Here is a 27,885-nt window from a genome sequence, read left to right on the forward strand (position 1 = left end):
AGATGTTTTCTAAAGCTATTTTGACTATGTGTCAATAGACGGTTTTGTTTGAGGTAATTCATAAAGTTTGAACACAATATATGTTCCAAAATCCTGCTGCATATCGACGTTTAATGATATGGGCCTGTAATTAAGTGGATTACCCTTAGTACCTTTCTTGAATATTAGTGTGACCTGTGCAACTTCCCAGTCTTTGGATATGGATATTTAGTCGAGCAAACGGTTGTATATGATTGATAAGTATGGAGCTAATACATCAGCATACTCTTAAAGGAACCTAATCGGTATACAGTCTGGACCAGAAGACTTGCGTATATTAAGTGATTTTAGTTGCTTCACTAATCCGAGAATATTTACTTCTACGTTACTCACGTAGGCAGCTGTTCTTGATTCGAATTCAGGAATATTTTCTTTGTCTTCTTTTGTGAAGGCATTTCAGAAGACTATGTTAAGTAATTCTGATTTGGCAGCATTGTCTTCGATAGTATCTCCATTGCTATCGTGCAGAGAAGGCTTTGTTGTTTCTTGCTGCTAACAAACTTCACATACTACCAGAATCTCTTTGGATTTTCTTCCAGGTTTCAAGACAAAGTTTCATCATGGAAACTGTTATAAGCATCTCACATTGATGTCTGCACAAAATTTTGAGCCTCTGTAACAGATTACCAATCTTGAGGATTTTGCATATGTTTAAATTTGGCATGTTTGTTTCGTTGTTACTGCATTAGTGTTCTGACCTGTTTTGTGTATCAAGGAGGATCAGCTCCGTCGTTTGTTAAATTATTTGGTATAAATCTCTCAATTGCTGTCAATACTATTACTTTGAATTCAAGCCACATCTGGTCTACACTTATTAATTTGGAAGGTGTGGAAGTTGTCTCTCAGGAAGGCGTCAAGTGAATTTATATCTGATTTTTTTGAATAGGTGTATTTTTCGTTTATTTTTGGAGGATTTGGGGGTTACAGTATTCAATCTGACTATGACGACCCTGTGTTCACTAATACCTGTATCTGTTTTGATGCTCGTTATTAACTCAGGATTAGTTGTTGCTAAGAGGTCATGTGTGTTTTCACAACCATTAACTATTCATGTGGGCTCGTGAACGTAACTGTTCGAAATAATTTTCAGAGAATGCGTTTAGCACAATTTTGGATGATGTTTTACGCGTGCCTCTGGAATTAAACATGTATTTTCACCAATATATCAAGGGTAAATTAAAGTCGCCACCAACTATAATTATATGAGTTAGGTACGTGTTTGAAATCAAACTCAAGTTTCCTTTGAACCTTTCAGCAACTGTATCATCTGAATTGGAAGGTCGGTAAAAGGATCCAATTATTATTTTATTCAGGTTGCCAACAGTGACCTCTGCCCATACTAACTCGCAGGAACTATCTACTTCAAACCTCGCGACAAGATAAACTACTTCTAACAGCAACAATCACGCCACCACCAACCATATTTAGCCTATCCTTTCGGAGCACTGGTAGGTTCTTCTCAAAAATTTTGGCTGAGCTTATCTCCGGCTTTAGCCTGCTTTCAGTGGGTATAATGATTTGAGCATCATGTTAGGAGACAGTGCCTCAATGGCTGATCTAGTTTTTTGTTTTCTTCGAGAGGGAGGTTTTTATCACTCAATCTAAGAGTGGGCGTCTGGCTTTCTCTCTCAGGCCTTCGCCCTCCCTATTTTTTAACTCTTTCTCATTCTTTCTTTGCTGTTTATCTGCATTGATGTTGCCTTTTCCGTATTTGTGTTTCTCTAGCCTTGTGTTTTTCGGCTGGAGATTTTAGCATGTTGTAGAGTGGCTGGCTCATCCGTGTTTCTTCTTGCAATCACCCTAGTCCAGGCCATCTGCTACATTATTTTAATGCCTTCCACCGCTTTTTTTCTTGTTAGTGCACAATTTCCTCTTTTGTTTTGCTTCTTTTGTTTTGTCTTTCGGTGTGGTTCCCAATTAGTTTTACGTCTTTTTACTTTTCCTGTCTCCTTTTGGGCATGGTTTTAACCTGAGACCTGCTTGCTTGAGGAAAAAGGGATTGGTGACCCTGTAGTTCAGTCCCTTTACTCTCTAAACCAACCACTCAATTTGTATGTTAGTATTCTTTCAGAACTTTATAAATATTGGGTCATCAGTAGTGATGATATCATGTAGCACTGGAAAAACTTAAAATTCATTTATAATATGTGTCTCCGTTTCTGTGGTTTAGGCCATCTGTGTTCCTAATTAGCTTTCTGCATCAATAATCAATGCATTGAACAGTGGGCCAGAACTAGCAGACAAAATTATTATAGGGGTTCAAGTAGCAGTCAGTCAGATCCCACACAATATCAGTAATGAGATTAAACTGCATGTTTCTAATAAAGTGAGGATATTTTTCAACAGTTTGGTTTTGAGGGATAAACTTATTAAGACAGAACCTTCTTAGTGGCATGAAAATGAAGATTTTGCCAATGCTAGCTGTTACTGTAATGTGAAAATTGTTGTTAATCTGGCTGAGATAGGCATCGATCTGATGGTGGTGTACAATAAATAATTTACAAAAATGAAAACAGAAGCAGCATATAGTTCAGGTTGTATCTGTGTATCGCCATATGTTTTCAGAGCATAAAAGGAGACATCATCAACAATAACAATTTTTGGAAGAAAAAGATGATGATGTTTGTCACATTTTCCTTGCAAACATCGTACGTAGTAGCTTTGTAGACTGTAGTATTAAGATTGATACAGAAATATCAATATTACGTTGAGAGTGAATAAGTTATTGGCAAGTCGCCTACTATTGAACAACATTTTTAAGATAGAAAAAAAAAGGATTTTATGCCTTTTTTTCCCTCATGTAGCAGCTTAAGGGCATGCCTTTCCCTTTTCCTATTGAGCCCATATTATACACAACTTATTTTGTTGTGCACAGGAAGCAAGTTTGAAAAATAAGATTCACCCCTAGTGTGTACGCTACACAGCTGCTAGAAAGCTATATACAGTGAAACTCAAATGCCCATCGCTATTTGTTGCTACATTTAGAGTCTCTTTATTTATTCTTCAAATAAATTCATTGAATTAGTTAAGTGCAGAAATTTTTATAACACCTGTTTGTATTATCTGTATAGGTGTGTGGCAAAAAATTCTCAACCCACAGCAGTTTAAGTGCTCACTTGGACACACATACAGAACTCAAGAGATTTTCATGTACCTTCTGCAGTCGCAAATTCCGACAGAAAGAAAAACTGAAGTTCCACATCAGAATACATACAGGTAATTTCTTCAGCCATACATTGAACATAATAATGTGTGTTACACGGTATCTACAGTAAACAAGAGTTTTATTGATATCCATTTTTAATACAGTGTCACTAGTCACAATCCTGAGAGCAAGTAGATATTGATAAAGGCATTAATGTAGGTGTACTGCATTTATGTCCATGAGTTCTACTACATTATAACAACTAGCCATGAATGTTAACTGCAGAGTGATGTGTTGGGATGTTTCTAACATGATTTTTTTTTTAAAGTGTTTCTGATGCCCGGCTTAGCTCTTGAATTCACTTTCAAGGAAAAGTAACAATAGGAAGTTTGTTTCCTACCACTTTTACATTTGCTAATGACATGCATCTGTTTTATATTGTTTGATGATTAATGTTGTCCTCCTGGGTAAAATAATCCAGAGTTAAAATAGTACCTTGTTTGGATCTCTGGCCAGAGACCAGTCATGAAGATGATAGCTGGTCAAACTGATTATACCGTTGTGAAATGCTCATGTGATTGTATTGTATAAAATATGAAAAATAAAAGAACATGTTCCATCCCTTCCCTGCATGGCACAGTATAAGTAAGGTATGGAACGTAACCTTTGTAATCGTATTACACCATAGGAGGGCATATTTGTGTGTGTCAATAGTGTCGGAAGTAATTTGCTGTGTCAACAATGTAGGAGTGTACTGATGGCAACTGGCACTGCATGCCAGATTCACTTTTATTTGAGCTCTCATGTGTGAACTTCACCTGTTATTATCTTGCTCCTTCGAAATATTCATAGGAAAGTTGATTTGCTCTTAAGCAGTTGTTTAGTGACATGTGATAAGCAGCTGTGTGAGAAAGTATTGATAAAAATCACAAGTTTAGTTATATCTCAGTGCTTCTGTTGTCAATCAACTAATGATTCCTCGCAATTCAAGTGGTAAATACTACAAATAATTTTGCTGTGGTACCTTCTGAATATGGTCAGCGTATTAGGAAGGAAAAGTAGAAGGGGGTGGGGTGTCACAATGTGACGATACATGCATTGATCCTTGCTGTGACATCTTCTGAATATGTTCAGTATATCAGGAAGGAGAAGGGGGTATTACAACGTGGTGATACATGCACTGATCCTAAGATCCTGTTGTTTGTAACATGTTGGCTGCATCTTGGTGCTGAAGTCAGGAAGCAGATTGCAGGTGGACTATCATCAATCAGATTGTTGTGGTTAAAGTGAAACTCAGCAGGCCATCTTTCTGATTATAGCAACACAGACAGAATGGGAGGAGGACTGGATATGTCTTTGAGCTCCAAAAGCCTTATTTAAAGAGATGAAATTGCTCAGATATGACTGACTGCAAAATCTGTGAATGGTAAGGGTATCAATATTTTTGCATAGTTGTGCCTTGCGCACAAAGTAAGAGAATATTGACCAGGGGAAGAAAAGTGATTAGGACTTTTCAATTAACAATATCTCTGTGAACAATAGAGATAGACATAGAGACAGAATGAATCACCATGAAGGAAGAGATTCAGGTCAAATGAGAAAAATATCAAGGTTTCACTCATGGATGTTCGTAAGAATATTAACAAAGAACTTAAAGAAGAATTTAGCAGCAGGCACAAAAAGATTTAAGGACAAGGTACAAGGACTACAAGGGTATTCCTAGAAATGAAGTTTGGTAGGAAGAAATGATGACAATTTTGTTCATGCAGGATAAAAAACAAGACAGATAAATTGCAGAAGCAAAAGGTGAGTTACAGCAACAACCTGGTTGGACCTGTGCTCATGCTCTGAAAAAAGTGTTAACTACCAATTTTGAAAGAGACAAAAGGAAACTGCGTGAAGAAATTGCTAAAATGTTTGAAGAAATAAGTATCACATCTTGAGAGATAATTATTTAAATGTGCATAAATTTCAGTCATTCTAGCCAGTTGACAATATACACCCAGCTGCCCTTCTAAAACAGTTGTTTAAAGATGCATTTGCTGTAAATTGGGACAAATGTAAGAAAATGATTTTTGTGTTGGTGTTATGCAAGGAGGAACACACACTTGCGGCATAGCAAGCAATCAAAAATTCAAGAGCTATGAATAATTGGAGGATATGTTTCTGAAGAATTATTGGTTGTGAAATAAACAAAATTGTCCCTCTTGACACCCCCCCCCCCCCCACACACACACACACACACACACACACACAGTGTGATATACAGGAATTATGTTTACTACTAGATAATATAGAAGCCATGACAGAGAAGAGCTGGAGGAATGAAGGGCACAAACATGAACAGAGATAACGCAGCTGTGGGAATTTCCATAACCACAATGCACATGGGAAGAAAGATTATCTTGGGGAGTATATGCATCATAATTGTGATGACCACCCAAAGCGCAATGTTTATGGTAATCTCAGGAACTATGAAGACACAAGAAATTCAGGAGATCTATTCACACAGGGAGGATATGGTGCATAGAACTGTCCTGAATTTGTGAATAATATGAGGTGGTCACCAAACCAGTCGTTAGAAAAGAATAATCGTGGAGAATGCATGCCAGCACATCAATAAACTGAAAACTAAAAGAACTAATTGGGCCTGGTTGTGAACAAACACTGGAAACAGGTCTATACTGATCAAGACAGTAAAATTTGAAGCCCAGAGGGACAAGGGCAAGATCTGGTACACGAAAACAATGTCATACATTGTGAAGGGTTAACACTTTTTTTAGAGACTGAGGTACACAGAATAAAGGTAAATATCTTAGGCGGCAATGGCAGTGAGGATGCTCTCTTGCCATACTATATGATCTGTTAAAGAAGAATTAAAACACTCCAACCTTACCAGTCAGAGGAATCCGCTTTGTTACTGTCATAGGGAACAAGAGTAAACTGATGAATGGGCAGGCTTTAATAACATTTAAGAATAGAGAGAGGGAATTTCAGAAGAACATATTAATTGTCCAGCGCTTTTGCGTAAGTTTTGTACTTAGAGTGGACTGTCTTATGAAGAAATGTCTCATTGTTATTTGTTTGGAATTGCATAATATGAGATTTTCTAAGATTAAAAGTTAAGCTATTGGCTGCCTGTTCCATTATTACCCTGTCTGCCTGTCTGTTGTATTTATGTTTGGACCCTTTATCAGCATACTTTTGTCATCAGCAAGCATTGCAGTTTTTGGAGAGTATTCCAGTGTCCTTGGTAAATCATGTATGTAAACCAAGAAGAGCGGTGGGCCAAGCACTGAAACTCGCAACACACCATATTTAATATTTAATCACTTTGAATTTAATATTGTTCCAGTCATATCAATTGCTCATAAGACACTGTTTTCTGTTGGTAAGATATGATTCTATCCTTAACAAAATTAAATAACTACCTATTCAAAAGCCTTGGCAAGGCTGCAGATAGTGCCAGCAGGGCCATTTTTATTCGACATATGTAGTTTAAATATCATCTTTTGTGACAATAATAAATGGTCATAATTAAACTTTATTAGAGCCACAAAAGACGTTATTTAACCTACATAACTTGTATAACCATTATTGCGGAAAAAGAGGCCAAAAACACAGACAGCGTGTACAATTTTTATTGCTTAGTTGTACTGAAATTGAGTTCACATATTGCCCTCTCAGTAAAGAAGCCTTATGGAAATTGTTGTTGAAAGCTTATTCTCAGAAATATCGTTTATTATATTTTGGTAACATGGGAGGTGGGGGATCAGTCCATAATTAGAAGTCAGTTGCTTGTCTCCACTTGAGCATGTTGTTACTTCTGTGTACTTCAGTCGTACAGGAAATACACCTTGACTCATTGATGGATTACAAAGATAACTCAAGGTTGGCACTACCAAGACAGCACAAGATTTTAGTACTTTGGCTGAGATATCATCATACCAGAAGAATTACTACTTTTTAGTCATCTAATGACCTCTGTAATTTCTATAACACATTAGTTGGCAAAAGTGATGTCTGTAGTGGAGTATGTATTTCCTATGTAACTTTATTGGGTATGCTGCTGATGGACAATTTTTTGTCTCCTTGCTTTCAGCTGCAGTCAGGAAGAATTCATTGAATATTTGAGTTTCATATCATCATCGTGATGCTGCTGCCTGGGAGTTCAGTATAATTTGTGTTGTTGAGACTATTTGTTTCATGTGTAGTAATGCTCCAGAAGATCCTTACATTGTTCTTTGAATTTTGCATTGGTTTTTGTCTTTTTGATAACACACTTTAGTGTTGAATGTTGGGCTCCATAAGGTTCCCTTTCTGTGCAGTGACCGTGGAATATAAAATTATAAAGAATGTAGCAACCAGTCATGGAAACATTATTTATCTTGCTGCAAATCGATTTCAACTGATATCAGTCATCATCGGTGCTAAAACAAATACAAGAGACAGGGCATAAACAACAACTGCTTTAACAAATGAAAAAATTGACAATAAAACATAGTTACATCAATTACAACATATACAGATGTCTGAAATTAAAATACAGAGTCATAACATACCATTTTTCTGACAGATACATGCCATAAGTAGAAGTACTTTCCTTGGCAGACTTCTATCATAAAGTGACACATCATAGGTTAACACTACAACAAGACAACATGAGATGGCACCACAGTGCAATAAGTGCCCTCTGTGTAAAATACAAAAGTAATGTAAAATACAAGCAATAAGGAATATATCACATTACAAAAAAATTATACAGTGATGGTAATTGATAATACCAGTTTAAATAATTACAACAAGTGAAAATGTCTGAGCACTGTCAGATGATAGTAACAAATTAAATATATACGTCAAAACTACTATCTTCAAAATTGTAAGAAGAGATAAACTTGCTAGAAATATCATTCCATTCACACAAGTAACTTATTTGTCATAATGACGAAACAGGATAGTGGTATCAATGGCCATCTGCCATTCTACATACGAGCTACAAGCGCATCAGAAAGCACATTTATGTTACTTCCAATAGATGACGCTATGCTACTGAATGCACAAATCCAAAGTTGACAGAGTTCAGGTAAAAATTAAAGTACAACATAAACAATCGTATTACTTAAATAATGCGATTAACAAAGTGCTGCACATATAAAGAACCATATATGTGGATAACGACTTTAGATCTATTGTGCAAACTATAGCCTCATGAACAAATGTACCATATGCCCTTATATTTCTCATGAGTATGGTGGCAACCGATACAAGGATTGCCACGTCACTGCCAACCACCAGTGATAAAATAGGTGCTCAAAAGTCAGTCACAAAACAACAAGAGCAACACGTTCAAAATATGTAAAACCAACTCTATAAACACCGAAAACCATTTACCATGTAACAACCACTCATTTTGAATAATAAAGGCTCAGTTTAGGTGTGAAAATTGGCAGTTGCATCAGATTTCACAAAATACATAATTTTTTTAAAATTTTAATACATATATATAAAGAGATACAAAACCATTTATAAAACCAAAAATTAAAATTGTAGAATAGACGTCACTCGATGTAAGGTGACATAAATAAGCATGAAGAAGACAACAACGCAATGTACTGTGTTATATCGTTCTAATGTGAACAAATATGAACAATCTTGTGTTCACAGATCATCTGCTCAATAAGCAAACGTACATTGTAATGGCCTAAAGAATTCGTTGATTCAACAGTTAGCTACGTAAATTTGTCCGAAAAATATAAAGGCTGCCGAATATCGAGTAAGGTGATACTGTTAACAACATGTCAGTCATTAGAAAATGGAAAAACAGTAACAACATAATCTGTTAATCTACTACTTCAGGGAACTAGATCGAACCACTGAGGCCATGTATAGGGAAAAAGCATAGTTATTGATGAGCACATATCATTTCCATAACGATAGATGGCACTGCAAGGGAATAGAACTATCAAGTATGGTGTGCCTTTTTTACCTAGCTAAATGGATGAAAAGCTATTATTTTTCATTGCTGGTAGAATGGGTAAAATCATGCCGATTACATACGCTCCATAAGCGGAGAAACGCCACTATCTATGAAGAAACAGCGAAAAGGAACACAGGATGTACGGAGTAAATGTCAAAGTTAAATGGTAGGAGGATGTTATAGACATTATTCATATTTCAAACCCGCAGAGCCCCCCCCCCCCCTCCTCCCCACCCCACCCCCTGGTCAAGCAAATGTTCAGAGAACAGCTCCCAGAAATGAACACCCCTCACTTTCCCCTGCTCGTTGAGAAGGCAAACATCAGGCGAACTGTGATGGCCATATCCTCAGGTAGATCAAGAAAAGCTTCCTTTTTGGCTTTATGTAACAACCTCGCATGTGTTCCAATCACAGGAAGCTCATGTCAACTATTAATATTATGAGCAGCAAAATTTGATCTTTCAGCCGCGTCTCTTCTATCGACAGCGACATGTTCGGCAAACTTTGTTTCAATTTTCCATCCCATTTGATCCATATAACACGCTTTACAGCTGGGGCAAAATATTTTATAAACCCCCGAATGGTGTAAATGATTGACTTTATCTACCCCTTGATTTAAAATATGTCCCAAATTATTCTTAATAGAAAAAGATTTCTGTATCTTGAGTTTCCTAAAAACGGCCACAATTTTCAGGCTAACTGTCCTATAGCATGGTAAGGAAATATATTTCATTGTCTTATTTTTGTTATTCGCTACACTCGGTTCGTTCACCCCCATATCTCTATATTTATTGGCAATTTTCTCATAATTTTTTTGAATATAAGGCAAAGGATAATCATTGATTTTAGCTATGAAGTAAATAATTTCCAGTTCGGTTTTACGGGTCTTCATCAGAAAGCGGGACACTACATACTCGATTAAAAGAAAACCTAAAAAATGCTGCTTTATGCTGTTTAGGGTGGGCTGAGTTACAATTAATAATGCAGTCAGTATATGTCTTTTTTCGAAATAAATTTACAAATGATAGAGCATAGCAGTCAGCATCCATTTTTGCAGGTTTTATTCGGCAAATGTAGATTTCGTCCAGTGCTAGACATTATCAGTGCACTATTTCATAGTACAATGGATGTCAGTTGCCTGTTGTTTGGGCATCTATCGCCGTTCTGTCAAGACTCTTGAAGTCACAAGTCTCGAAACAACCGTGATAGATGCCCGAACAACAGGCGACTGACATGCATGGATACTATGAAATAGGCACTATCTGAAATTTAGATTTGCTGAATAAAACCGGCAAAAAAGACGACTGATTGTTGTGCTCTATCATTTTTATATCATATTACTGAGTGCACTCTCATTCCTACATCTACATCTACATCTACGTGACTACTCTGCAATTCACATTTAAGTGCTTGGCAGAAGGTTTGTCGAACCACAATCATACTATCTCTCTACCATTCCACTCCCGAACAGCGCGCGGGAAAAACGAACACCTAAACCTTTCTGTTCGAGCTCTGATTTCTCTTATTTTATTTTGATGATCATTCCTACCTATGTAGGTTGGGCTCAACAAAATATTTTCGCATTCGGAAGAGAAAGTTGGTGACTGAAATTTCGTAAATAGATCTCGCCGCAACGAAAAACGTCTTTGCTGTAATGACTTCCATCCCAATTCGCGTATCATATCTGCCACACTCTCTCCCCTGCTACGTGATAATACAAAACGAGCTGCCCTTTTTTGCACCCTTTCGATGTCCTCCGTCAATCCCACCTGGTGAGGATCCCACACCGCGCATCAATATTCTAACAAAGGACGAACAAGTATAGTGTAAGCTGTCTCTTTAGTGTCCGCAGCTCGTGGTCTTGCGGTAGCGTTCTCGCTTCCTGCGCACGGGGTCCCGGGTTCGATTCCCGGCGGGGTCAGAGATTTTCTCTACCTCGTGATGACTGGGTGTTGTGTGTTCATCATCATCATTTCATCATCATTGACGTGCAAGTCGCCGAGTAATCGAATTCCAACGGATTTCTTTTGGAACTCATGTGGATCACCTCACACTTCTCGTTATTTAGCGTCAACTGCCACCTGCCACACCGTACAGCAATCTTTTCTAAATCGCTTTGCAACTGATACTAGTCTTCGGACAACCTTACTAGACGGTAAATTACAGTATCATCTGCGAACAACCTAAGAGAACTGCTCAGATTGTCACCCAGGTCATTTATATAGATCAGGAATAGCAGAGGTCCCAGGACGCTTCCCTGGGGAACACCTGATATCACTTCAGTTTTACTCGATGATTTGCCGTCTATTACTACGAACTGCGACCTTCCTACTAATGGAAGGTAACCTGATAAAGCATTTTTAAATCTTGATTAGAGCTAGTCCTTTGCATTAAATAAAGCTCTCTTTTAATACCTCCAGATGTTAGTCATCACTTTAAAAAAATAAAAAATAAAAAAACTGCAGTCATAATTGTGCTAATATTTTTAGGACAGAATTAAATTTATCATCTGCTGGTAGCCTTTGTAAATTAGTTCCCATTTTTCATCCTGTAAATTCTCTCCAAATAGTGTGACAGATTTACAGATCTGTGAACCTTTCCTTTTCCTTTTGTAGTTAAGACTGAATGATAGTGAAGCTTTATTGATGCCATTTGACTGTCAGATCAAATGAACAAGCTGTTATTGGGCTCACATTTATTTCCTTAAAGACAGATGGATTTTAGAAATGTCTGTTGGACTGCGTCCCTCTATTCTTGTTGCAAATGTTACTTTGGGGTTCAAAACAAACCCGGACATCAGTAACACTAGGTGCCCTCAATCAAAACAAACCATGATGAAATCCATATTGAAATCTCTGATGTAATCTATATTGAAATCTCTGATGAAATCCATATTGAAATCTGATGAAATTCACATTGAAATCTCCACATACAATCATTTCCCAGATATTTCTATGTTTCAAAGTCTATTACTAAGTATAACTCTCAATTAGCTGCTTAATGCAGTATTCACTGAGGTCTGTGGTGTGGTACTTCGTTCTACTTTTTGTGTATATAGCCGCTAAGCCTTCCTCACATTACACCTTCGGTATTGTGATAGTAATCTTCCATCTAGATGCTCCTGCTCAATTTCCGTGGCTTCCAGGTGATATTCTGTTGTGCGAAGCACATCTGTAGGAATGTCTTTAGATTTTCAGTGTCCTGTATTGATATGAGAAGGTAATCTTTCGTATTGAAGAAGCTTCTTATGGTTTGATGGAAAAGTCCAAATCTATTATGATTGTCAATCATTGTACAGTCCAATCTGCTGATTTTTGTGTCTTCACTGTTCTTTGCAGCTGTGTTATTTGGCAGCTCTGTCTTTCAGAACAGTTTGTCCCAAAAATATCTGGAGAAAATGTTGGAAATCGCTAGTATTGGATGTAGTTTTCTGGTTACACTGACTGGTTCCCAAAATGAGATGTGCAAATAGCCTCCTACTAGAAACATTCAGATATATATCATGCTATGTGGGGTACAACCGTGTGAGAGGCAACACATCACTAACACACATGCATCGTAGCCTCAATTTGTTGAGCAACTCCTGGAGTTCTTCACTTCCATGTTTAACCAAATGCTTCATCCAGGGCTCATCAAATCAGTGTCTGAGTGACACATTCGTCGTGTTTGTGTTCAGCGCATTCTCACTGACATTCCTGCTATCAGCCTCAAGTGCTTGGTTGAGGTTATAGTTCAAACTGTTTCCAGGACCCCAACGACCACTACATGATCTTCTTTATAAATATCTCTCCCCAGAGAATCTAAATCGCAGGTGACAATATCATTAAAAGGGTAGTTGCTACTCACCATATTGCAGAGATGTTCAGCATCTCCACTTTGTGGTAAGTAGCAACTATGATTTTCATAATACTGTTACATTCCATCCTGGATTTTCCATTTTTAAATCATAGGTGACATCACTGAGTCCTGCACTAGTCTTAAAAAATACTAATGTTAGACCTTTGCCCTGGCCAACACTTTCTCCACTTCTCACCCTTTGAAAACATGTGGCCATGGGTTGCTGTGAGACTAGCGTGCCATTACTCACCAGCCATGATGATTGATTATCTCTGGCATAGATGTACCTGTACCTGTTATCCAAGTTCAGTTTGACTTGATGCCAAAGAGCATCTGAGCAGTTGGTGCTACCAGAGGTGGAAAAAGCAGTGCACTCTCACCTCTGCATTTCAAAGCCATCAGTTAACAGTGTAAAACAAGGCATTAGTGACCATTCTTTTCATGTATAAAGCCAGTAGGAAGACATAATGTTGTTGGAATTACTACTAGAGCACTTTGAATGATGGAATGTACATTCTTGAGAAGTTGCCATATTAGTGTACCTGCATATCTCAAAGTATTGTATCTGTAACTCCTCTTGTGCAGATATCTATGTTTCCCAAACTTAGCATTATTGTCACATGTACTATTGATTTCAGAGTAACAGTCAAATGCAGTATGTATGTGTAGACTGTATTTTAAAATTTGGTATAACTTGTCACAAAGTTTTACTGCCATGTGCCAGCATATGTAAATGTATTTGTTTTGTTATAGGCCATACATGTTATGAGGGCTATTCAGAAAGTAGGGAATGTTTTGGCATTAAAAAAAAAAACTAAGTACAAGAAATACATTTTATTATATACCTCTGAAAGAGCGACTGATATACTACTTTTCCACATAGTCACCAAACACATTGAGGCACTTATCACAGCGGTGGACAAGCTTTGTAAGATCTTCGTTGTAAAACTCTGCCACCTGAGACTTCAGCCATTGAGTCACACCCGCCTGGAGTTACATGTCGTCATCAAAGTGCTGCATTGCAAGCCAGTTCTTCTTCTTGGGAAACAAGTGGAAGTCACTTGGTGCAAGATCGGGGCTGTAGGGTGGATGAAGGAAAATTTCCCATTTGGATGAATTAAGGAGTTCTTTAGTGTGGTTTGCCATGTGAAGTCGGGCATTGTCGTGCAAAATCAAAATTTTGGACATCAGCTTTCCTCGGTGTTTTGTTTTGAACTGCTCTTCTAATGCTGTGCAAAGTTTGACAGTGCCGGGCAGAATTCATGGTTGCTCCACGATCGAGAAAATCAATAAGAAGCACACCTTGCCTATCCCAAAACACTGTCACCATCAACTTCCTTGCTGACAAGGTTTGCAAACATTTTCTTGGTTTTTGGGGGGACCTTGTGTGCCCCCAATCTGTGGTAATTTTGTCTCGCAATTGACATGTTTCACTCATGTCTTGTCACTGGTTACAATTCGATCCAGTAGTGAATCACCATGTTTGTGGTAGGCCTCCAGAAATGTCAACGTTGCCCCCATTCACTGTTCTTTGTGGTGCTCTGTAAGCATTTTGGGCACCCATCGTGCGCAAAATTTGTGGTAGCCTAGCTTTTGAGTGACAATTTCAAACAACAAAGTCCGTGAAACTTGTGGAAAAGAAAGTGAAAGCTCCATTATTGTGAAGCGACAGTTTTGACGAATCATTTCATCAACTTTAGTGACAAGATCATCCGTCACAATTCTCAAGCATCTACTGTTCTCTTCATAATGAACGTTGGTTCGGCCATTTTTAAACTGAATGCACCATTTCCGAATGGAACATTCACTCATTACATTGTTTCCGTACACTTTGCACAGTTCACAATAAATTTCTATAGGTTTTAGGTTTTTTGCCAACGAAAACTGTATCACAGAACGCACCTCACAACTGGCAGGATTTTCGATTACAGCACACATTTCAAATTCAAATATTGAAAAAACCATACACGCAGAGACTTTCCCGCTGTCACGGATGGATGCCGAGTGAGCTGCTGAGCATGCACATATCAAAAGACATGTGATCGACATCTGCCTAGTAGCGTCAGACGTAAACGTTCCCTACTTTCTGAATAGCCCTCGTACTTGCAAAATCTTACTACAATAGTAAAGTAGAGGGGAAATGTAAAGCAGTGATACACAGTACTTGATTCATCCATTTGTGTAGTGCAAACATTAAAATATTACTATTTATGTGATGCAAATAATTTTAGGATATTTGTTTCTTTTTTGCCTTTTTATCACTATTGAACCAGGGCTTTCAGTTATCTATTCTCACTCTCACACGATCTCACTTTCTTCACTTGGTAAAAAAAGAAAAAAGAAAGGGCTCTATGGATGTAAACCCAGCGTATTGTGTACAGGATGTTTCAGGATCCCGCCACCAAATTTTGAGGGATGGTTGGCCAGACACACAGGATAATTTTCTTTTTAAGATATGCATTCTTGTTAACACATCATATACGAATTATGCGCACAATACAACCTTAAGATTCTGAGAGTGAATAATAACCACTGCATACAAATTATATTTTATTAGAACTGTGTTTGGTTTTCTGTCTGTCCTGAGCCTGATTTACAGACATTTTGTAACATTGTCCTCTTAACTCTGTCAAATATGACAGGGTTCTTTTACATATTGTGAAATGCACCATTCATTCTAAATTTGTTCTAGTGGTAGTTAAACTGAGTGTGATCATCCATGGTATTAGAACCAGCTGTTGCTGTGCTTTAATGTTTATAGAAAACATTGGTTGTTAAGACTCCATAGTTATTGTGTTTTACTTACACTCCATGAAGCACTCAGTGTGGTCGCTAAAAGAAGTATGAAGGAAGGAAAGAAGACTACTACTAAGAGTGGATACAACTATGAGTCACTTCTAGTTCAAAAAGATATGCCATGATCATCATGGACAGCCGATCTGCTTTTGCAGAAGTAATGACGTAGCATCAGTATCAAAACGAACAACCAGAGAAATCATTATCGTCAATGAAAAAATGCTAATATCTGTAAGACAATATTAAATAGGGAAACCTTACCCTACAGTTCCAGAATGTAAATGAAAAGTATGATGCATAACAATCAGTTGAGTACCCGGTGTTGCCCAGGTGTGTATTTATTCCAGTCTTCTATTAGTCCATCTCCTCCTTCCCCCACTCTCTGTCTATCTTCTCCTCTCCCCCTCTCTAATCCACTTCCTGCTCCGCCATTCTCTGTCCATCTCCTCCTCTTTCCTTTCCCTCTCCATCTCCTCCTCTTCCCTTTCCCTGTTCATCCCCCCTCCCTCCCTCCCTCCCTCCCTCCCTCCCTCCCCCCCCCCTCTCTCTCTCTCTCTCTCTCTCTCTCTCTCTCTCTCTCTCTCTCTCTCTCTCTGTACATCTCCTCCTCTTTCCTTTCTCTGTCAGTCTCCTTCTCTTCCCTCTCTCATTCTATCTCTTCTCCCCCCCTCTCTCTTTCCACTGCTTTCTCCTCCCTCTCTCTGTCCATCTCCTTCTCTTTCTTTCCCCATCTCCTCCTCTGCCTTCCTTCTGCCTGTCTATCTCCTCTTTCATCTCTTTCCACATTATCAGCCCTACCCTAATAGGACATTGCTGGTTCTTACCTCCACTGTATTTCTTTCCAGATAGTAAGTAGTATGTGCACCAAGTTGGGCTGAAATTGATACAGGGGCTTAAGAGAAGCTTTTTATGAGTTACTTTCACCATGTATGCGTATGTCAAATATTTTCCACATATATTTAACATATTTCACACATATATGTACATACAGTTCACCTGGAGCTCTAGCAAATTTCACATGACTGTTTCATTGTCACACAGCTCAATTTTCATGATGTCATATCTCCTGAACTACATGTCATGCAACAATATACAGTAATTCTGTAGGTCATTCAATGTCACATGTGGATACCATCAGTGAAATGTGTTGTGAATAGAGTTAGTAGAAAAAAGTAATAAATATAAATTTCATGCATGTGTGGCAGTTTTGCTCGCATCTCAGTGTTTATGACGTCATGTATCCTGAACTATGTCATACAATGATATAATTTTGCTGATACATTCAGTGCTATCTGCAAATACTGTCTACTAAATGTGTCGCAAGTACAGTTAGTAGTAAAGAACTAATAAATTAAAATGTTGTCCCTGATTTGTTGTCCCTGATGTGGCAATGTTACAGCCTGAACAGCATAAACCTAGTAAAGGATAAACTTTATTCATTTCATCATTTCGTGGGGCTTGTCAGTGAGGAAAAGTTTTGTAATGGTTTGAACTTACGTGTAAAGTTTGTCGCAAGTCACTAAGCACTCTCATTCTGAAATACTGGATGAATGAAGTTTGGGTATTTGCACATTGTGGGCTAAACTTCTTTTTCACTCCCACACACACCCCTTAGATAGGTAGGTGGTCCTTACCCCCCACAGCAGTTCTTTCCAGACAGTAAGAGATATGTGTACCAAGTTTGCTTGAAATTGGTCCAGTAGTTTAGGAGGAGATGTGGAACACATACACCAGCAAAAAATACTCCTAGGAGAGCACAAAAAAACGTGATTATGTTCGTGTTCATTTAAAAGATTCTTGACTAAAAAGTGGTGTACAAGCTGCCTCACTGTACCTTCCTCAGCACCTTTAAAAAATTTCCCAAAAAGTTTGGCATGTGAACACACTTGTGCTGTAACATGCAACTCATGTCAAACTCCCACAAGCTCTCCTAACTGTTACTCACTGACACCCACTAGTCCATCACTGTAAATCAGTCATACCCATCCACTCCTAGTTGCTCTTTCTCACTGACTTATTCAGCGCAGCTCCTTGTCATTATCTCTTCATATCTCTCTGTCATTGTCTGCCATGTCACTGCCACAGCTCCCTACCACAGCCTCCTCTCACAGCCTCCTCTCACTATCACTGTCTCCATCTTGCTCTCTCTTACTGCTGTTATCTCATTCATTCTTTCCTGTTGCTGTTGTCTCTTCTCACTACCACTGTCTCTCACTGCCTTATTATCAAATACTCTGTCTCTCGTTATTACTGGCTGTCACCCACTTCCATTTTCTCTTTCTCTTTATTCCTTCCTCTCCAAACCCCCCACCCCCCACCCAAGCACCACCCCCTCCCCGCCCCCGTGGTGTTGTTGCCTTCACACTTTTCATAGTACTGTTTTGTCACTGTCAGCTATGTTCCACTGCCATTGTATCCCTCTCTTTCTCTCACACTGCCATTCTCTCATTTACTCTTTATATAATAACACCACTGTCTACTATCTTCCACTATTGATTTCTCTTCTGTCTCACTGCCACTGCAACTGCAACTGTCCTCTTCTCTCTCAGCATAAAAACTGCAAATATGTTTGCATGCCAAACTTTTGGGGAAAATTTTAAAATGTACTGAGGAAAGTAGAATGAGGTAGCCGGTACCCCCACTTTCCAGTCAGTCTTGTAAATAAACAAGAACATATTCAAGTTTTTTCTGCTCCAATAGGAGCATTTTGCAGCTGCTTCCCTTCTTTTCCCTGCTGCAGCAAGGCATGCAAGTCATATGAAAAGAAATTTATTGGTCAGTAAAATTTAGATAGTTTACTTACGTGAAATTGACATTATGCAAAACTAATTGTACACCTCATACTGGATTTTGCTGCAAAAAAATTATGAATGTGCTTCAGCACTACATGGGGGTCCTAGGTGATAACGAAGACACTTTACAGCATATTTCTCCATACTACGTCACTTTATAAACTTTGTTTTCCTAACATATCACATTTTACATGTGTATTTTGCAAGTACAAATAGGGTAACTTTAAACTTCTGTGTCTCAGAAACAGATAATGATGTAAAGAATATTTTCAAAAATTTTTAATGTTGTTTGAGATTGGAATCATACATCGTAAAATTTTCAGCCATTTGGTGTGCGTAGCCATCTTGGAATCCTTGGCTGGGTTTTGGTCTGCAGGTGATGGCAAAACTATAGTAAAAAACCCTTCTTTTTGGATTTTCGAAGGCACTGCCTGTGAACTAATGTGCCTCCATAAGTCCCATCAATCCCACCAAAGACCACTTAAAAGGCAAAAAGAAACAACCAATTTACTCCATTTGCCTGTGCAGGAGGAAGTGTGTAATATTCATACTTTGGCCCTGTGCTGTAGGATAGTGACAATAAGACAATCCTTTTCTTGGGTATAAAAATGATCCCTAGCCCAAGCACTATCCAAAACACTTGACCCTACCTTTTTATTACCAATAGAACCCAAGATATGAACATCAGAAAATCATTTTTTTATATTCTGTTTTGGAACATATTAGGTATGCATGCAACAGTACACATATCAATACATAAATACATATGAATATAATAGAGGGAAACATTCCAAGTGGGAAAAATATATCTAAAAACAAAGATGCTGTAACTTACCAAACGAAAGTGTTGGTATGTTGATAGGAGACAATAAAAAACACACACACAAATTTCAAGCTTTCGCAACCCACGGTTGCTTCATCAGGAAAGAGGGAAGGAGAGGGAAAGACGAAAGGATGTGGGTTTTAAGGGAGAGGGTAAGGAGTCATTCCAATCCCAGGAGCAGAAAGACTTACCTTAGGGGGAAAAAGCGACAGGTATACACTCATCCTTTCGTCTTTCCCTCTCCTTCCCTCTTTCCTGATGAAGCAACCGTGGGCTGCGAAAGCTTGAAATTTGTGTGTGTGTTTGTGTGTTTTTTATTGTCTCCTATCAACATACCAACGCTTTCGTTTGGTAAGTTACAGCATCTATGTTTTTAGATATAAATACATATGTTTTTATAATATGTATGAATTAAATATCTGTTTAATGTAGCATTCCCCAAAGTAGAGAGACAGCATAGGAAGTTGCAGGAAGTGAGATAGATTGGGTGAAGCTGTAAACTATGAAATACTGCAAAAGAAGTACAGAATAATGATGAGAAGCAAAAGCAAGAACAATTAGCACCACCATAATGAACTCACAAAAACAAGATAAAGGCAGCTTGAGATATAATTAATACTTAAACGAAAAATGTGGTTCAAACAAAAAAAAAAAAAAATCAGGTATCAGATCAGTGAAAATCGACAGTATAGTGGTTATAGATGGTAGAGAAACAGGAAACGTACTCGGTGATAATTATGTAAGTGTGATGGAGAACTTAAAATAGGAAAGAGAATATTACTTAATTATCAAAAATATCGTAGAGTACCGTGTCCTTGAAGCCAAACACAGAATATGAAATGTGGAAAATCTAGGGTATTTTACTTCTTCCAGCTTTGTATCGCCCATTTCTAAATTCATATGCACAGACTCCTCTCTGCTTCTGAACATTGCATACACAAAAACGGAACTCCAAGAAATTTGCTGGTGATGATGAAATGTCAAATCATGTAATACAATCACACCATTGTTAGACTAGCAAACAGCACTTTCAGAGATGGAACTTTTCCAGAAAAACTGAAGATAAGTAGGGTTGTATCAGTGTACAAGAAAGGGGATAAGGATGACCCCAACAACTGCAGATTAGTTTCACTGATATTGTGTTTGTCAAGAATCTTGGAAATGATTGATTATCTGGACAAACATAATGTTCTTGTACCACCACAGCTTGATTTCAGAAAGGGTAAAACTACAGTTATCCCAGACAATGAACTTGCTGATAGCTTGGCCAAACTGGGTGTCTGTAAACCGACTTGAGAGATCGATATCCCAGAAACAGACCTCCAATCAGTATTATGCCATCAAGTTTCAGGTGCCTGGAATATGGAAAGGCTCATTCTGACTTCACCAAACAAACTATGGATGATAAAAGAGACTACTAATTTATGGAGGTCCTCCATGCAGTCCTCTAGCAAGTACTCTACCATCCTTTGCCAGCTTCACATCGGCCATTCTTGGCTGACTCATGGTCATTCCTCCATATTGAGAACCCACCCCATTGTTGTTGTGACTCCCATTTGACAGCGGTCCACATTTTGATGGACTATCTTAACCTAGCCTCCCTGCGGTGGACTCATAATCTCCCTGACTCGCTACCCATGGTGTTAGAAGACAATGCCCCAGTGGTTGACTTAGTTTTACATTTTATTCCTGAAGCTGGCTTGTACCCCTCTCTCTGTAAGGGAGGGATGCTTATTCGCCTCTGCCCAGACCTGGCGGCAGCTGTTGGGGCATGGTGGTCTAGCCAGGTTGTCACCCTAACTACTCTTCTTCCCCCCTCTCGCATGATCTGGTAGATTTCTTCTTCATTTTTCTCTCTGCACTTCTCTTGCCTGTCTGTGTTGCTAATCTTTCCAAGGCAGTCTCGGAGTAGAGTACCTCTGGTAAGTGGCAAGGTCTGAGGGATGTACATCCATTCATTGCACTCTGCTGTCAGGGGCTTCTGCTGCTCCCTAGATGGGACACCTTGCTCGCCTTTCTTCCTCTGCCTCCCTTTCTTCTTGGTGTCCCTTACCTCAGCTTCACTGACATTGGTAGACCTTGGGGTTTTCTCGTCTTGGGTTTTGCTCATTAGGCTCTCTGATCTACAGTCATATAGACCTGACTGTTCGAGGAAAAAGGGACTGATGACCTAGTAGTTTGGTCCTTTTAACCATCCACCAAACTAACCCCATTGTGTTCCGCACCACACGGCACATCACTTCATAGTTAACGTGTGGGTGTGTTTCGTCAGTGTCTGCTTTGTCAGGTTGTGCCTTTTACCATCCCACTTGACCGCCATGAATTATCAGACATTTCGGAACAAGGTCTTCCCAGCTTGCTTGAAGATGTTCCAACAAATGTCAGGTGCAGCTCATGGTTCCAATATGATGGTGCACTTGCTCATTTTGGACTGGCTGTTCATAGGCATTTGAACAGGTCTTTCCCTCATCAATGTATTGGGCACAGTGGTCCAGTTCCCTGGCCCCAACACTCACTGAATTTATCAAGCCTTGATTTCCTTCTGTGGGGAGCCATTAAATCATTCATGTGTCACGATCCTGTGGAGTCGGAAATGGATCTCATTGCAAGAATCGTCTGATGGTGCAAATTTCAAGTATCTTTCTTAAAATTAGAGCTGTATTCATATTGTACACCATGTGTAATCATTATGTCCAACAAATTTTTCAAGTGAATCACTCTCTTGTTTTCTTTCTGATCTGTGACTTCTGCTACCATTTACCCCTAACATTTGCAGCCGTGGGCTGCTATGCAGTTCTCAATCCTTATGATGTGCCCCACCTTCTGTAGAAGTTTGTCGAAACATTTCTGGGACACCCTGTATATAAAACAATAATATACATGACAATACAATAACACTCGTGACAAAAAAGATGGTTGAGAGTAGATTACAAATGCAAATGTGCATACCCACAACACACGGAGAAAGAACAATGTACAAAGCATACCTCACTGACAGAAAATGCATGAAAAAGGACCTCAGTACTAGGCTATTAAGCTACTAAGAAGGCTGCCTAAGTATCTGCATGAAAGTATGCATGACACTAATTTTCCAAAGAAGCTCAAAAACTGAATCAAGGAAAACGAATTTTACAGTGTTGAAGGGTAAAGTTTTATGTAGGAATGACTGGATGATCAATCAACACCAGGATCAAAGAAAATAAGCAGCATTGCAAGTTGGGCTAGGTGGATAAATCGGCCATGGTGGAGAATGCACTGTGTGAGGCCGATTACATAGTAAAATTCGCCAAGACGGTTTTACCTATAGAGAAGAACTATCACACCCACTTGTTGAGAGAAGCTATAGAAACACACAAACATGAGAATAACTTCAGCAAGAAAGAAGAAAGCCTCAAGGTGAATGGGTCCTTCTGCAGCGAACAACCATTGCAGGTAGGGAGAGGAGAACCGTACAAGAAGTGACCACTGAAAAGCCCTTGGATGTTGGTACATATAACCTGCAACCACGAGCTCAACTCCAGTCCACTACCAGCAATGGGGGTGAAACTTAGACAATTTCTTTCACTCATGCTGGTGAAACATCAGAAAAATTATCAAACATACTTTGGCCGAAGAACCTGAGACAGAAACCAGCAGATTGTCAAAAAGGCCATGAAAGCTTTAACAGTTTTATAGATCTACTAAATTAAATTTGTCCATATCTTTGGTTACACTGAATGATGTTGGAGAGTGTGATTAAAATAGCTGCGTATAAGGAGGTAAGTGGTGATGAATATTTTTAACATGTCCTATATTACACGTTTACTGCACACAACGTAATCCTATAGGATTAAATAAAATTCAGTTTAATTCAATTAGAGGTTAATGCCCTATCAACATTAAGGTCCTCAGAGATTCTCTTCTCTGAAATTGTTACTAGCCTCCCACTAGCATAAAATGTGGTGTACAGTGGCATCATTGTCACATGTTATCTTTGTGGTGCTGAGTTTTGTTTTGTGTTTTGTGATGGATTATTGTTTTTGGAGTTATTCAAAAATGAATGATGAGGTAGGTGTGTCATGTCTGCTTTTTCATACAGAACAACACAAAATGCTTCACTCAGCACTATCTGCTAATGAAGGTGTCTCAGTTAGCAGTGGCCAGAAAGCTATTTATAATAACTTGCACTGATGGTAACACAGAGATGGGCAGACCAGAACAGACACTTCCGGAGATGAATGTCAGCGGAGATCATGGGTGAACTAGTAACTGATGATGTAAGTCCAGAAAGTAGGCATGTCATATAAAGCATATACAACTGTCCAGGGAGAAGCTCTTGTCACAAATATAAATCAGACAAGGTCGAAAGTCTACTATTCAGTGGTGGGTAACTTACGGCTTCAGTGACTAGTGAGAGACTGCTTGCAATTGCCGGGTTGCAGTATATTGATAAATGTTTGTCAGAGGGTGGCACCACCTTATTTGCTTGCCACAGCTATCTTTTGGAGCCTGAGTATAGTATCTGTGATGTGCTCTCCACTTAATACCCAGCCTAGGCGGAGAATCTGAATCGTCCTCAGGTATTAAATCCCTCCCCTCTTTAATCGGCACATAGTACTGAAAATGGCCCAGCCACTGCTGACTTTGCCAATGGAGAGGAATGTAGGAATTCCCGCCAAAGCCACTTTCAGAGGGTGCCTGTCATCATCTGGCATGGGAGACAGCGGTGTCTGTGAGAGACTTGGGTGATCGACAGTGTCTGGGGCACAGCTTGGGTGAGCGTGCAAGGGAGTGGGTGCTGTTAAGTGGTGGAGGCAGGGCCAATGGGTCAGTCTCCTTGGGCACCACAAGTCGACAGTGCCCAATCTCCTCTGATGGGTGAGGGAAGGGGCCGCTGATGGCAGGGCAACTTCCAGCACAGATCATTGTCGACTTCCTGGCGACGCCCAACATGAGGGCAGAGGCTGTAGCAGTGAGAGGCAAGCCTTTGGGCTGGCTATTACATGGGGTGGTCGCAGATGGGACACCCTGTACCCTTATGGTGGTAGTGGCAACTGGGGTGGGGAGGGAGGGGGGACATCGCAGACAGAACTTATTACAGTGCCAGACGAGCTGCTCCTGGCTGGCCTCAACCTCAAATGTCTGCCTCCTACTATTGCTGATGACGATTGACGATGTCTTGAATCCCGCCACAGTGCCAGCTGAATGCACGAGCTCAGATGGGGGCACCCATGTGGTAATACTGCTGTGTGTGTGGGTGGTGGTCCCACACAATCAGGCACTGCACATCGAACAGGGTGCAGGATCAGAGCTTGTGTAAAATTTAGACCATGCTACGTCCAATGATGGGGGTTGAGGTAAAGAAGCCAGTGAGTGCTTACCCAGGGTTGGTTGTCATTAGCAGTTTGTGCATCTGTATCTTGAAGGTCCTGACTGTACACTCAGCTCCCAAGCTCATTGTCTCTGTGTCGACAAAAATCTTGAAACACTGATACCTTGAACTGAGGGCCATTGTCAGAAACCAGGGTGGGAGGGACTCCTGTATCGCAAATATAATGGACAGGGTGTGGATAGTAGCAATGGTAGTAGTTGTAGCGATCTGTGTGACATGTGGAAAGTTACAGAGGGCATCAACAACAAGCAACCACTTCATTCCCTGGCATGGACCAGCAAAATCAACATGTACCCTTTGTCAGGGTGCGGCCAAGGGCCAAATCATTGCACTGGGGTGGACTGGTTGTGAGCACAGGCATGACAGTTCCAGACAGCGTGTTCAATGGCGCCATCAACCTCAGGCCAGTACACTGCAGGCTTCATTCTGCACATTCCTCAACGTGCAGTGTGGACAAGAAGCAGTATGCAGGGCTAGAGCATGGGAGTAACTGCTACACTGCATTCAGCATCATCTGTAGCCAACAAAATCACCTCCTCGGTGACATTAAGCTTATGGTATAAGGAAAAATATGTTCACCATTCCAGGTTGGTGTCCTTAAGCAAATGCTGCAGCCGATGCCAACATACAGCAAACAATACCTTATAGGGGAGTGGATCACGGGCCGTTTCTGCTGCTACTTCGTGCACTGTAATCGGAAACCCATCAAGGGTGTGTTGCTGCTTTGCATCTGAAGCAAAACACAGCATCTCATGTCTGTCAAATTCAGCATCTGGGCCACATGGCAACCAGGAAAGCGCATCCACGTTGGAGTGCTGCATGCCCCAGTACATAAGTGGTTCAGCTAGACAATACTGGTGGTAGAATACCCACACTTTGCAACCTATCTACGTCCGCTTTAAGTTGTGCATGCGTAGTGAAAGGCACCAGACAAGCACTACAAAACTTACCCACTGTCAATTGTTTTAGGAAAATCTGAGCCTGGAACCATGTTGTACAACCTAATGTAGCATCAACCACATACTTAAATTGTGCATACAGCATGTCAAGTTCTGTGATTGGGACCGCAGGTGAAATCAGATTACCTGTTCCTGAATTTGAAAAGAAAAAAACGCAAAAGCATCTCAACCAAAAATGTTAGTTGTGATCCAAGAGTTGACTACAAGGAAGCTTAGCTGCTGAACAACATTTTTATACTTAGCTTGGACAATGATCTGACTGTGAAAAGGGATCAAGTGGCCATTGTACATTACCACTTTGCATTGAGGAGATCACAACTGCAGGCAGCCATTGCAGCAGTATGTGTCATTAATCGGAGACGTGGCTGCGCCTGTGTCCAATTGGAAATCCATTGTCATCCCATGAATATCCATTTGCAACACAAGATGCTTCATCTCGCATGCTGCTGCTATGGGCATCAGCAAGATAGCTTGCAGTGGACTGACAGCTGAAGTTGTTTGACACATGCTGGCCGAGGCACTCATTCACAAGGTGCCGACGTTCGTGGCATGCAAAACAGATGATGTCACAGAAAGGACAGTGACATCAGTGATCCTGTGGGCTGCATTCTAGACATGATTTGCCAGTAGAAACATTCTGGGGTCCATTGACAACAACAGGGACGGAGGGCTGGAGGATGTTGAATGAATCTCTGCTCGTTTGGGGCCATGCCGATGGCGAACAAAGCACTTCTGTTTGTGTGCATTTACCAATGATGAGAGGTACTAGGTAAATCGGATGACAGCTTTGATTGAAAGCCGTCCATCAATCATGGAGCACAACAGTGACTAAGACTACTAGTAATGTGGCCACTTGAGGAATCGTGAAACTGAGCTTGTGCTGATGCATTTACTTTGTAAGCCTTGGCAAATTTTAACATATCACTCAAGATGGGATCAGATACTTCTAAAGCTGTGCCCCTAATGTCTTGATGCGCAACAAAACAGATAATAACATATAGATTATGGAGTCTGCATTAGACACGCCACACTGTTTGCAGGAAAAGTCACAATTGCATACCAAGCCTTGTATGTCAGCAATCTATGCTGCATAGGATTGCTTTATGTTGTTTAAAACATTGGTTGAACCTCAGCCAAGCCACAACAATGTGAGGTTTGTGGCTGTAATAATCTGTCAGCAAACTACAAACATCAGAAAAAATCAAACTACTAAGATCCAAGAGTGGACATAAGTTTTGCACACTCCATACAGTCTGCTGCTATAAGACAGTAAAAGTGCGCACTGATGCCCAGGGTCAGTTATTTGATTTGCCTTGCATTAAATAACAAAACTACAGAAATAGACCTCCCAACTCTTTTTTTCTTTTTTGTGCCACAACTTGAGAAATTCTGACTCCATGCACATGAGAACAGTTGTATGATGAGAAAGTTTTCTGCCCTATTTTGCTAAGGTAGAAATACAGTTTATGATCTGCTGCAGACATAGAAACTCGGTTTATGATAACTTGCACTGATGGTGACCTAGAGATCAGTGCACCGAAAAGGACCATTCTGGAGATGGATGACAGCAGAGATTATGAGGTCAACTAAAAAAAGTCATCTAAAGCATACAAAACCATCCAGGGAGAAGAATCCAATCACAAACGTAAATCAGGCAAGATCAAAACTCTACTATTTGGTGGCGCGTAACTAAGGCTTCAGTGACTAGTGAGACACGGGTCATAGTAGCTAGGCTGCAGTGTATTGGTAAACACTTCTCAGAGAGTAGCGCCATCTCATGTGCTTGCTGCAGCATCTCTGACGTGTTCTCTCAGTTGATATTCGGACTAGGTGTAGAACCCTAATTGACCTCAGATACTTAACAGGAAGCATCATTAATCAATGTGCTGGGTGTACTTATGTATAGTATATGGATTCTCATAGTCCCAGATATGGATTCTCATAGTCCAGATGGGCTGTTACATGTGTGGGGAATGTAGTATCAATAGCATTTTGATGAAGGAAAAACCACTGCACAAATTATATACAGTGTGTGATACTCAAGAGGTACTTAGTGCCTACACATTCTGAAGGTGACACACATGTAGGCTCTCCATCTGCAGTCCCTCCAAATAGTTAAATCACCTGTGCCCATAGTGCTTTCCTC

At 39.8% G+C, this 27,885-nt stretch overlaps 1 protein-coding gene across 2 annotated transcripts in view; it reads left to right on the plus strand.

Moving 5' to 3' along the window:
- Positions 1–27,885, plus strand: part of LOC126251900 (oocyte zinc finger protein XlCOF6-like) — a 122,210-nt gene that overhangs the window by 86,986 nt on the left and 7,339 nt on the right. For both annotated transcript variants that reach the window (XM_049952623.1, XM_049952622.1), the window contains one exon: positions 3,111–3,255. In XM_049952623.1, coding sequence (XP_049808580.1) covers positions 3,111–3,255 — 145 coding nt within the window. The remainder of the gene's footprint in view (positions 1–3,110; positions 3,256–27,885) is intronic.

This window comes from Schistocerca nitens, chromosome 4 (assembly GCF_023898315.1).
Source record: "Schistocerca nitens isolate TAMUIC-IGC-003100 chromosome 4, iqSchNite1.1, whole genome shotgun sequence".
Classification (NCBI taxonomy): Eukaryota; Metazoa; Arthropoda; class Insecta; order Orthoptera; family Acrididae; genus Schistocerca; species Schistocerca nitens.